Source organism: Petromyzon marinus, chromosome 6, assembly GCF_048934315.1.
Source record: "Petromyzon marinus isolate PM22_M1 ecotype Great Lakes invasive population chromosome 6, UKy_Petmar_22M1.pri1.0, whole genome shotgun sequence".
NCBI lineage: Eukaryota > Metazoa > Chordata > Hyperoartia > Petromyzontiformes > Petromyzontidae > Petromyzon > Petromyzon marinus.
In genome coordinates this window covers 7,211,499-7,224,490 of record NC_133672.1, presented here as the reverse complement: position 1 = coordinate 7,224,490, position 12,992 = coordinate 7,211,499, and the positions used below count along the sequence as shown (strand labels likewise).

General features: G+C 48.6%; 1 protein-coding gene across 2 annotated transcripts in view; it reads left to right on the top strand.

Annotated features, from left to right (window-relative positions):
- The window catches only part of LOC116939605 (sulfotransferase 1C1-like), a 30,962-nt gene that overhangs the window by 15,368 nt on the left and 2,602 nt on the right, over nucleotides 1-12,992 (top strand). For both annotated transcript variants that reach the window (XM_076064929.1, XM_032948203.2), the window contains exons 5-7: nucleotides 616-742; nucleotides 1,313-1,407; nucleotides 4,961-5,141. In XM_076064929.1, the coding sequence (XP_075921044.1) occupies nucleotides 616-742; nucleotides 1,313-1,407; nucleotides 4,961-5,141 (403 nt within the window). The remainder of the gene's footprint in view (nucleotides 1-615; nucleotides 743-1,312; nucleotides 1,408-4,960; nucleotides 5,142-12,992) is intronic.

Sequence of the window (12,992 nt, the reverse complement as noted above, 5' to 3'; positions counted from 1 at the left end):
CATATGTAGTAGCTACATGTGTAGTGTAGTAGCTACACAAGTAGCTACATGTGTAGTGTAGTAGCTACACATGTAGCTACTACACATGTAGCTACTACACGTGTAGTAGCTACGGGCCCCGCACTTTCAAGGATCCCACGCTAAACGCTTTCAAGCAATCAATTCCGGTTCAGCGATTCTGCACTTGCTCTATTACTATAGTACTATACCACCTTCAACTTTTATGAACGACTGGGTGTTTAAGGTTAGCGATTTGTCGTATTATCTGGTTGTATAGCAAATGAAAAAATACAATTACTTTACTATGCAAGTTAAAAATGTGTGTTTTAATATTTAAGTGTTCTTTTTTCATTTAGGGCCCCTTTATAACAGCATATGCTACAGGAGCCGCACTAGCTTCATCCGGCACTGATTGTATGTATCACTTGCTTGCCTGCCCTATACTTTGCACTGCTGTCGGTGTTTGCATTGTTTGTTGTTGAAATGTGCTAACCCGCTCCCTGCTGGACATCTGTGAAAACAGTTTCCGAGCTCATCGGATTTGGCATCTCAATAGAGACTCCGATTCTGAGTTGACCCTCCAACGCCTCCACCCCCACCCCCGTCTGTGCCCAGGTGATCTACGTGGCTCGGAACGCCAAGGATAACGCCGTCTCCTACTTCCACTTCGACCGCATGAATCGGCAGCAGCCGGAGCCCGGCTCCTGGGAGGAATACCTCCCGCGCTTCGTGGCCGGAAGCGGTGAGAGCGGCGACCACCGCGTGGCCCTGCTCCGTGGACCACCTCACCCTCTCAAGGGGAACTCCACCCGATGATGCAGCACTCACTCGTTCGCTCTAGTCACCGGGGGTCGGTCATTCGACTTCGTATTACTCTTCTATCGCTACGAACACGGTCACTGCTTCCGTGAACTACATTTTGCTCACTTCTCCACCCGCGTTGACGACTCAGCAAACAAACAAGGCACACTAAATACGCTTCTTATTTTACCAGGTAAGGCCCACTGAGCTATATATCAGGTTTTTTCAGAAGCGACCTGGACACAAATTATGGCTCCGCAAAGTGGCTGATCGTGTGAATGTTTATTGCAGCCAAAAAGTCTGAAGGCGTGTTTCTAAATGTGGAGCGAAAAACAGGAGGGTTCCGAAGAAAAAATCCATGCGACCACGGGGAGAGAGGACAATGCAAACTCCAAATATACAGCAGGTCTCGGGGTCGGGATCGAACCCACGACCTCCTGCACACCAGGAGAGGTAGTTAACATCTCGTCACCTGGGTGCCAATGTGTGCGCGTGTCCCAACTGCCCATAGTGCCGTGGGGCTCCTGGTACGATCACGTGACCGGCTGGTGGAACGCGAGAGAGAACCACCGGATCCTCTACTTCTTCTATGAAGACATGAAGGAGGTGAGGCTGTGAGACATAAAGGAGGTGAGGTTGTGAGACATGAAGGAGGTGAGGTTGTGAGACATGGAGGAGGTGAGGTTGTGAGACATGAAGGAGGTGAGGTTGTGAGACATGAAGGAGGTGAGGTTGTGAGACATGAAGGAGGTGAGGTTGTGAGACATGGAGGAGGTGAGGTTGTGAGACATGGAGGAGGTGAGGTTGTGAGACATGGAGGAGGTTGTGAGACATGGAGGAGGTGAGGTTGTGAGGCATGGAGGAGGTGAGGTTGTGAGACATGAAGGAGGTGAGGTTGTGAGACATGGAGGAGGCGAGGTTGTGAGACATGGAGGAGGTGAGGTTGTGAGACATTTAGGAGGTGAGGTTGTGAGACATGAAGGAGGTGAGGTAGTGAGACATGGAGGAGGTGAGGTTGTGAGACATTTAGGAGGTGAGGTTGTGAGACATGGAGGAGGTTGTGAGACATGAAGGAGGTGAGGTTGTGAGACATGAAGGAGGTGAGGTAGTGAGACATGAAGGAGGTGAGGTTGTGAGACATGGAGGAGGCGAGGTTGTGAGACATGGAGGTGAGGTTGTGAGACATTTAGGAGGTGAGGTTGTCAGACATGGAGGAGGTTGTGAGACATGGAGGAGGTGAGGTTGTGAGGCATGGAGGAGGTAAGGTTGTGAGACATGGAGGAGGTGAGGTTGTGAGACATGGAGGAGGCGAGGTTGTGAGACATGAAGGAGGTGAGGTTGTGAGGCATGAAGGAGGTGAGGTTGTGAGACATTTAGGAGGTGAGGTTGTGAGACATGAAGGAGGTGAGGTTGTGAGACATGAAGGAGGTGAGGTTGTGAGACATAAAGGAGGTGAGGTTGTGATACATGGAGGTTGTGAGACGTGAAATTGTGTCTGTGTCTATATATATGGATGGCTTCATGAACGAATCTTTGTTGATAGCCAGTGGGTTTGCAGAGTACCTAGGTATCAGAGAAAACAATGTCATGAGAACCCGCTGTGTTGAAACAATGATCAGCCACGGCCGAGGTATTGGTCCGACCGTGTTTCAAATCTGCCTAATGTTCACGAACACAGTCCGAGACATGTCGCTTAGTTTCCCCAATGTAACTACTGCCGCAGACACAGCTTAGTTTGTAGACGCCGGGGTATTGCATGTCAGGGATCACATCCTTCACATATAGGATCAGATCACGAATTTTATGTACTGTGTTAAATCGAACCTGGATCTTGTGTTTGCTCATGATTTTGGATTTTTTTTTAGTGACCCTTGCTATGTATGGCAAGGTGATAGTTTTGATTGGGTCCTCAGATGGTTATTTCCCAAAGGTTGGGGTGATAGTTTTACGGATTGTGTAGTCTGAATATCCATTCATCTTGAGAGCTTGGTGTACGTGTTCCAGTTCACTGGTCAGGTGATGACGGTCGGAAATACATCGAGCTACATGGTGTAGAGTTTTGATGAGGGAATTCTTCTGGGATGGATGGTGGTGGGAGTCAGGTTTTAGGTAGGCATCCATATGGGTGGCTTTCCTGTAGACAGGGTGTCCCATTGAGCCATCTGGTCTCTTTTCAATTAAAACATCCAGGAACCTATCTACGTGACTTTACCGAAAGACCCAAGAATATGAATTCCTGCAGTCACGAAAGCTTTAAGTCAAGATCTTTCTAATGACCATTTGTTAAATCGGCATATGAATAGTGGCACTATTAGTAGCTATTGCATGACACACACACACAGTATTAACCAGGGTTGCTTTCCTGGGTTCCGCGCTGCGAACCTTTGCGACAAGCGGCGAGCGCGCTCCCGCTGGCGTACGTGGCCCAAGTGTGCGCACGTTTCCGGTACCTCACTCGAACCGGGTCGGTGATGGGGGGGCGGGGGGACTTTGCCTCTGCTCAAGTCGCGAGGGCAACAACGCCGTCAACCAGTGCCAGAGTGCACAGGGCGACGTGGTCTCAGACGCGGAGTTACCCGAGCACACCGTCAGACTTCCGTGCGGGCCTTCTGCTGCAAGGTGCAGCCGCATGCGACATGCTCGTTCACCCCCGCTGCTGGCCTCGGGTGCCTCCTCGAGAGGGTGTTTGGCCTCCTCTTCCACGTGTTACCGGACGCCTTGGAAGAGGTTGGAGTACCCACACTTGACCCAGTGCCGGATTAAGTTAGTGCGGGGCCTGTAACACATGTTATAATGGGGCTGGCCCTAAGTAAAAAAAAACCACGTAAATATTAAAACACACATTTTTTTACTTGCATAGTAAGGTAATTGTATTTTTTCATTTGCTATACAGCCAGATAATAGACAAATCGCTAACCTTAAACACCCACTCGTTCATAAAAGTTGAAGGCAGTATAGTACTATAGTAATAGAGCAAATGCAGAATCACTGAACCGGAATTTAAAGTTTGAAAGAATTTAGCGCGGGGCACTTGAAAGTGCGGGGTCCATAGCATATGTAGCCACTTTTGTTTCCTAGGATAATCCAGGCACTGACTTTACCCCACCACACTCGACCTGTCGATTGACTAACTGTGGTCCATCCCATTATACTGCTGGATGGGCAGTGGTGGTGGGGTGGTGGGGGGGGGGGACTATCTAGGAATTTGCCCAGTATTTCGGCTGCCACGCTGGGAGATCGAACCGGCGACCTCTGGATTTTCAATTCCAGGGCGATTGATTTTCAAACTGCCCTCGTGGGAATTGCCTGACTCAGGAGAATTGGGTTACATCACATCGCAGAGGCAGACTCTGCAGCTGCCAGCCTTGGTGCCTATACTGTGTTGTAAGGATGGGTCCTAACAAGAATGAAACCGGCCCACAGTTGTCTATGTCTGCATCACTGCTGCTGTCAGTCGCTCACATTTTACTCGAACTTATTTTTATGGTCAACTAAGACAAGACGACCACAATGCAGTTTATTCAGGAACTGTTGATGGGGGTTTTTTCTGCACAATGCACGCATGCTGTGTGATTTTGAAGCGTGCCCATGTGTTGTTTGAAACCAATCAAAGTGGCTGGGATATCTGCCGCAACGTGATTCGTGTGATAGCCTCTTCTGACGCCACGTAGCATTCACACATCGGTGGACCGTTAACTGTCGTGTAAATCGGTGTCCATTTTGACCGGTTCAGGTCTGTGAGTAAAATTGTAACGATAAAAATAATACGGAATAAAATGTCCGCCGAAATGTCCTACGTTTGTCATCTACCAATAAATCCCGCCGAGGCAGCCTCTCAAACAGATTCAACGCGGATAAATCAGCAGTATAGCTGGGTGCAAGACAGTCGATCGGCAGATCGGGCGTGGTGGGAGTAAAGCGTGCCTACACCCCAACAGCTTCCAAGACAAGTGTGGAAGAGTAGACCAAATACACTCTGCAGGGTGCTCTCCAGAACTCCGTCTAGCAGAGGCCCTCCCGCCAGCAGCGGAATTAAGTCAAGGGTTTGCCTGCTTCAAACTCACACTGCTGTGAGTGCCATTGCTTCGTAGACCTGAACGTGCGATCGCTCCTCCGTCTCGCCCCCTCCCAACTCCTTCCAATCTGCCGTGGGGGTCAGAACCCCCTGCGGGAGGTGTCTCGGGTCGCCGACTTCATCGAGCGGCCACTGTCGGAGCGGCAGCTGCAGGAGGTGGTGCGCCTCAGCTCGTTCTCGGTCATGAAAAACAACCCCATGAGCAACTACAGCCACCTGCCGCCCGCCCTCATGGACCAGACCGTGTCGCCGTTCATGCGCAAGGGTGAGTGCCCGCTGCCGATGCCGCAGAAAGAGGCATGAAGGAGGTGAGGTGGAGTCGGCCGCTACGAGTTTGTCACGGAGCCCAACGGCGGTCACGTGGCATCGCGAATGTGACGAAGGTCCCAAAGTGAAATCGTTTAAGTGGCTGCGTAAACGCATGCGATTAGGTGCTCCCATTATTTCCTTTACAAATAGTAAGTCGGTGGCAAGTGGGGGGAAGAAGGCATCCAACTGTTGTATGTGGAGAGTCTTACAATGTATTATTTAATTTAATTGATCATCGCAATCTCGTGGCAAGGAGTTTTCCCACATCAATTATAAGACCTTCGCCACGATACTCACCAGGTTCATAGATCCGTCCAGCAGTACAAGTAATACGACTCTTGAAACATAATTAAAGCACTCGGACACTCCGTACACTACAAATATGAATATTTAATAGATCATAACATCAACTGGTATTACAATCACGTACTCTATGCATCATTCTTCTTCTTTAGTATACATGAAAAACACGCGACCAACCGATGCAACCGCACGAGCCAATATATGAAAAAGAAAAATATGAATGTCTGGGCATATAATCAACTAACGTATGAGCCCTCTAAAGTCTACTCCCCCCTTTTTAGTGATGTGATGAAGTGATGTTATAATTAGACGAGGTTCGTTCACAAGGTTAGATTGCTCCCTCCGTGAGCGAGCACCAATGCCCCCTTCGCACAGGTGAGGTTAAGGCAGCAGTCTCTACTTAGTCTCTGGCCGCTCTTGGCTCGCAATCGTTCAGATCAATCCGCAGCTGTCCACGCCTCTGCATGCGCTGTCCCAAGGCTGCCAGCGAGGATGCAGTTCGCTCCTCCAGCGTGTGCCGCACAGGAGCCCCCACAGTTCGTCAATCGCAGTCGACCGATGGTGGTCGTGCCCAGCGCTGGCGTACGGCAAATGCCCCGTCACTCCGGTCCCGGTGGAGCACCTCGCCTTGTCTCCGGCAAGGCCGTAATTATAATATATTGGAGGGGACACACATCCCCCCCAATATTCAAATATGCTCAAAATGTCCCCCCCCAATATATTCATATAAAATAGATTTCTGTTTATATGATTGTGGTTATGGTTGTACTTTATTAATCCCTAATCTCCGCCATTACACACAATAAAACAAGAAAATGTAAAAAAGAAAAAAACAGAGCAATGTAATACAATGTTAGACATTATTGTAAAAAATCAATAAAAAGTCCATCCTATGTGTTAGTGAATTTTGTAATATTTTAGGCAGGAAATTCGTTGTCAAATTCAGATTTTTTTTCTGGGGGGAGGGGGACCCCCAGACCCCCTGGAAGATTTGGTCCCCCCCCCCCAATGTTGACTCCATGGCTACGGCCTTGGTCTCCGGTATCAGGTGCGAAGGTTTCTCCACCACGCGCAGACCTTTTAAACCTCTCCGGCAATGAATCAGACTCGGTATGCCTTGTATCAGACTCACAAATCCCAGGCTAATATTTTGTTCACTCATACAATACGTAACAATATGCGTCCACGTTTGTGTGTTGAACTCCTCCACAGATATATCAAAACCAACCCACATTAGCAACTACAGAAACAAACTCAAACTCTATGATATAGCCTTAGCCTTAACAGAAAATAGGAACGCACTGGCGTTAGAACGAATAAGTTTACTCTCCAAGGACTTTACAGTGTATGTCATCTACATATATATGTAGTAAAACGATAACTTAAAGACTCTTAATAATAGGGTTTTTCCCCTTTTTTCTGGCAACAAAACTTAAACCTTTTTACAAGGATTCATGTCAGTTTCAAGGACAATGCCAATATATTATCATAGTATGTTTTTTGTTTGCATTTTGACTGCAGGTATTGTGGTTAATGCAGACATGAATCCTTGTAAAAAGGTTTCAGTTTTGTTGCCGGAAAAAAAGGGGAAAACCCCTATTATTACATTTTGGTACTGGCAAAAGAGGTCTAAAGATTAAAGACACTTTAATCTAATATTAATTACACATGAATTATCATAAAGGGGTATACTGTGGGGGCTAATGCCCCCCTCCCCACTAGGTGGGGGCCGATGCCCTCCCTTCCACCCGCCATTGGTGGGGGGGGGGGGTCAATCACCTCCTCCCCCTCCTCGCGCGTCCTAACCGCGTGGATTACGTAATTGTTTGACTCGCCGCTTGCGGCTGTGTAGAGTTAATTAATTATGTCTACTAAGCCGTTGTGTCAACAAGCCTCGGAATCAATTAATGAATCTCTGCGCGCTACGCTCGCGGCGCGGTCAAGCGTCCCTCTATTTAATTATTTATTTGAATGTGCGCGCGTGTCGTGCATATACTGATTAAAGTCACCCACACACCGTCGTAGGCCGATCGCTGTCCCACCGCTCTTCACACGCACACATGTACCACGCATCACAACGTCAGTCTGTGCTAAGAGTTATTTCCTGGAGTGAATAGGGACCCCCGTTTACGACCCCCTCCAGCCAGCATCCTTCGGACCGCGCCTAACCTCCTTTCAGCTAGCCGTCGCAGAGTGCGTCTATCCCTCAAACTCGAGCTGACTGTGAGCTGGACTGAATTGGCCCCCTCCCCCCGTACTGACTCACCTTTCCAGCTGCACGATGGGGGTTGGGGAAGATGCCCGCCTCGGAGACTTTGCCCGGGCAATCGTTCTCAGCTGTACCCTGCAGGCGTCCCACGGACGCTGAGGGCGGCTGGTGTTCTCTCCCACTCCAGAAGAACTCTGATCCTATTTGCCCTCCTGCCCCCCCTTATGTTCCCAAAGCCCGTCATCCTGAGCATCCAATCGAATCCTCTTTCCGGCCGTTTTGAGCGCTCTGGCCGTTGGGGGGGGGGGGGGTCGCGTCATCCCCCCCCTTCCCATTGTCTCTGTGCCTGCGTTCCTCGCCGTTGACTCATCGATAATCCCCTCGCTCCCTCCAACTTAAGTCAACTCTTATCTGCCTAGGGGTTTTTCCCTCCCGCCCCACTGTTTACCCTGCCGCTGGGTACTGGCTGAAGGTCCCATCCCCCCGTGTTGTGTAAGCTTCATCGAGGCCGGCCTGTAAAGCTCTATGCCCCCTTTTTGGGGGGGGGCACCATGTAATTTCCTGGTCTGGGGAAACCGTGGAACGTCCCTGCTAGTGGGGTCCTCGGGTGAAAACCCATCGTACCAGGTGATCCCTCCTCAAGACCCTATGGGGGTGCATGTGAGTGTTTAGTGGGGCGTGCGTGCGTTCGTGGGGGGGGGGGGGGGGTGCGAGGAGAGGGTAGCGCCGGACAAGTTGCTCCGCTGCGGTGGCACCACAATATACCCAATCCAACCCACTCTATTCCATTCGTCATTTTTTTCGTAATTTTTTCCCCGTTCCTCGGCTATGAATCTTACTCAATATTTCCATTCCAAAGCAGCAGCGATCGTTGCGATGGTACAGAGGGCATACACAGTAGGTAGGGCACCATGGTAGCGAGATGTTAACTACCTCGCCTGGTATACGGGAGGTCGTGGGTTCGATTTCGACCCTGATGCCTTTATATTTGGAGTTTGCTTGTCTCACTACGTGGTCGGGTGGATTTTTTTCAGGGTCCTCCGGATTTTCCTTCCACATAAAAAAGTTAAAATCTCGTGTTTAGAGTATGTAGCTGCTATGAATTTCCACGTGATAAGCCACTTTGTTGAGCTGTTATGTGGCCACGTCGCTTCTGAAAAAAATACCTACATAGCTCAGTGATGGGCCTTACCTGGTATATACAATTACATATTGCAGATGGTGGGAAATGACCCGGGGTTAGGGTTTGGTTCGTGCATCACGCACTTTGGCATGGCGAGTGTTTTCATTGGCAAAGGTGAAGGTGCAGTGCTCGAGTCTCGTCGGCTGCACGTTGCCCAGCGTGTCAATCGGAGGTGTGTTTATTGTTGTCGCAATGAGAGGAGGGCTCTCGTTTGGCTCCGGAGTGTGCGTCACCTCTTTATTTTCGGCCTCTGATTCTCATCCGGCTGAACAGGTTTCATGACGTTTTTTTAAAAAATTCGGTTCCCGAAGAAGCCCCCAGCGCATCGAGCGAAACGTTGCACGTTGATCCGGATAATACACGACGCAATTGAAAACACGTATTGGAGAGCTATGCAGTGTACATGGTTAATAGAAACACACAAAAGCTCTGAATCTAGTTTTAATAGAAACAACTGCTGCAATTACGAGTGATAACGAGTAATAACTGGAGCGGATCGTGTTCATGATTAACCTTCCTTTGGATGTTTGACCAGTAGAAACATCTACACACAGAGGGCAGGAACGTGTCAGCGCGTTACCGTTAACACTTGTGTATCTTGCAAAGCCTCAGAGGCTCATGACTTCATTTCAGGAGGGTCCTGCCAAAGTTTTCGCAGTAGAGAGCCATGATTGCTGTGAACTGTATAGCAATTGCGAGGTCATAAAAAATATATACATGGACCATCACGCCGGACGTCACGGGATCTTCAAAGTCCACTGTGAAGCAAATGGTGCGTCGTATTTTACGGTTAATACCACACCGCATTTATTCACAATCAGAATCTTTATAACATCCTGGATAAATCCGATGAGCTGTGAAGCTCTTTTTCACACACGTCCAGTGGGGGCGTGGGTCAGAAATTTACAATAAAAAAAACTTTGGAGTCCAACGTATAGCAGAGGTAATCACATCACTGAACATAAGTACGTAAAAAAATATATAAAGCATGAGTACAAATTGGAAAAGTACATTATTCACCAAGGGGTACGCTGGATTCGAACCGGGAACTTCTTCAACCAGCGACAAACACGCGACTGCTGATCCACGTCATCGCATGACCACTGCGGGTTCCACCAACCCAGATCGTCACATCCACACAATCTGAATGAGCGTGCAACATCACCGCCACCGCCACCACCACCACCACCACGGTGTGGCGGTTTGCTCGCGCGTTGAGTTCCAGGATTCACGTCAGGTTTCTGGGGTTTTTCTAACCACCCCTGGGGCATCCGCTCACTTTGCAATCGGGAGTTATCAACCCATGTGGGCGTTGGAATCCGTCTATAACGAGCTGCACCTGGTGCGTTCAATTCACGGTGTCGTTGTTTAGCCAGCGAAACCTCACCTAGTCTAATGACTCTTTTACTGGTAGGAACCTCCTGGTTACACCACCAGCCCACAGGGGATTCTTGTGTCCGTCCGTCGTGCATACAAAAATGGGAGGGGTGGGGCTGGGTGGAGAGGGGAGGGTGGGGAGGGAGGGGCTGGGTGGGGAGCGGCTGGGTGGGGAGGGGAGGGTGGGGACGGGCTGGGTGGGGAGGGTGGGGAGGGGCTGGGTGGGGAGGGTTGGGGCTGGGTGGGGGGTGGGAGGGGTGGGGCTGGGTGGGGAGGGGCTGGTCACCCCGTGGTGCCCTTATAAAACTCAACGTTTCACCTACTCAAGCTGGCTTGTGCCCGCCCTCACAGTCGGGCATATTTGCGGAATCCACCACGTGGTGCCGCCGTTGACCCTGGCCATTGACCGAACAACCCAACGTTCCTACCAGCTCCCTCCACAGGAATGTGTTTTCGGTAAGGTACTGCTTATATTTTCGTCGATTACAAGACACACCAGTCCCATGTATACTACAACAAACGGTGGGGGTTGGTCTTATAATCCGAAGCATCGTATATATGTAGTGTGGTGCAACCACGCGGAGACGAGGAATGTTACTCGGGCTGCTTGCTGTTTATTTACACACAGCACATCCAACACTCACACCAGCTGTCAGTGCACGCTAGCCTGGGTCCTTCACACAGACACACTGCCCTGCTACGGCTACCCCTATCTCTACTCACTCGTCTGTCCCGGGAGGGGGTTTAGCCAACACCGCCCGGCAACGAGGTGAGATTTTTTTTATTTAGTTTATTTATTTGGTATAGCCCTGTGAGCCATTCGGCTCTTGAATCGGGTGTAACCACAACAAACAAAAAACAAAAACACGAACAAGAAAATATCTTAAAGTGACTATGTGACTGTGACTGTGCAAACTGAAAATCCATGAAAAAACAGCAAAATATTCCTGAAAAATCAGCGTACACCAACGCTGTGTGCAAAAATCCCAGTGGGATGCAAGTCAAACAACAACAACCACAAGAAAAACTTAGATTAAGGCCATCAGTCTAACTCCGTACTACAACAAAACAAACATGTCCAAACCAAAAAACGTTTTCGAAATCACCATAAAATAAAGCCATAATTGCAATGTAACAGTGATCATAGGGACTGTGACCGAATTTTTCACAATAAACTACATAAATAATATGTACAGTGAGGGAAAAAAGTATTTGATCCCCTGCTGATTTTGTACGTTTGCCCACTGACAAAAAAATGATCAGTCTATAATTTTAATGGTAGGTTTATTTGAACAGTGAGAGACAGAATAACAACAACAAAAATAAAAAAAAAACGCATGTCAAAAATGTTATAAATTGATTTGCATTTTAATGAGGGAAATAAGTATTTGACCCCTCTGCAAAACATGACTTAGTACTTGGTGGCAAAACCCTTGTTGGCAATCACAGAGGTCAGACGTTTCTTGTAGTTGGCCACCAGGTTTGCACACATCTCAGGAGGGATTTTGTCCCACTCCTCTTTGCAAATCTTCTCCAAGTCATATTCTTAGCTCTTTCGGTAAAGTCACGTTGAAGGGAAACAATAAAATAATAAAATATATAGAACAAGGAAAAATATATTTTATTATTTTATTGTTTCCCTTCAACGTGACTTTACCGAAAGAGCTAAGAATATGAATTACTGCAGTCACGAAAGCTTTAAATCAAAACTTCTCCAAGTCATTAAGGGTTCGAGGCTGATGTTTGGCAAATCGAACCTTCAGCTCCCTCCACAGATTTTCTATGGGATTAAGGTCTGGAGACTGGCTAGGCCACTCCAGGACCTTAATGTGCTTCTTCTTGAGCCACTCCTTTGTTGCCTTGGCCGTGTGTTTTGGGTCATTGTCATGCTGGAACACTTATCCACGACCCATTTTCAATGCCCTGGCTGAGGGAAGGAGGTTCTCACCCAAGATTTGACGTTACATGGCCCCGTCCATCGTCCCTTTGATGCGGTGAAATTGTCCTGTCCCCTTAGAAAAACACCCCCAAAGCAAAATGTTTCCACCTCCATGTTTGACGGTGGGGATGGTGTTCTTGGGGTCATAGGCAGCATTCCTCCTCCTCCAAACACGGCGAGTTGAGTTGACAAAGAGCTCCATTTTGGTCTCATCTGACCACAACACTTTCACCCAGTTGTCCTCTGAATCATTCAAATGTCCATTGGCAAACTTCAGCCGGCCATGTATATGTGCTTTCTTGAGCAGGTAGACCTTGCGGGTGCTGCAGGATTTCAGTCCTTCACGGCGTAGTGTGTTACCAATTGTTTTCTTGGTGACTATGGTCCCAGCTGCCTTGAGATCATTGACAAGATCCTCCCGTGTAGTTCTGGGCTGATTACTCACCGTTCTCATGCTCATTGCAACTCCACGAGGTGAGATCATGCATGGAGCCCCAGGCCGAGGGAGATTGACAGTTCTTTTGTGTTTCTTCCATTTGCGAATAATCGCACCAACTGTTGTCACCTTCTCACCAAGCTGCTTGGCAATGGTCTTGTAGCCCATTCCAGCCTTGTGTAGGTCTACAATCTTGTCCCTGACATCCTTGGAGAGCTCTTTGGTCTTGGCCATGGTGGAGAGTTTGGAATCTGATTGATTGATTGCTTCTGTGGACAGGTGTCTTTTATACAGGTAACAAGCTGAGATTAGGAGCACTCCCTTTAAGAGTGTGCTCCTAATCTCAGCTCGTTACCTGTA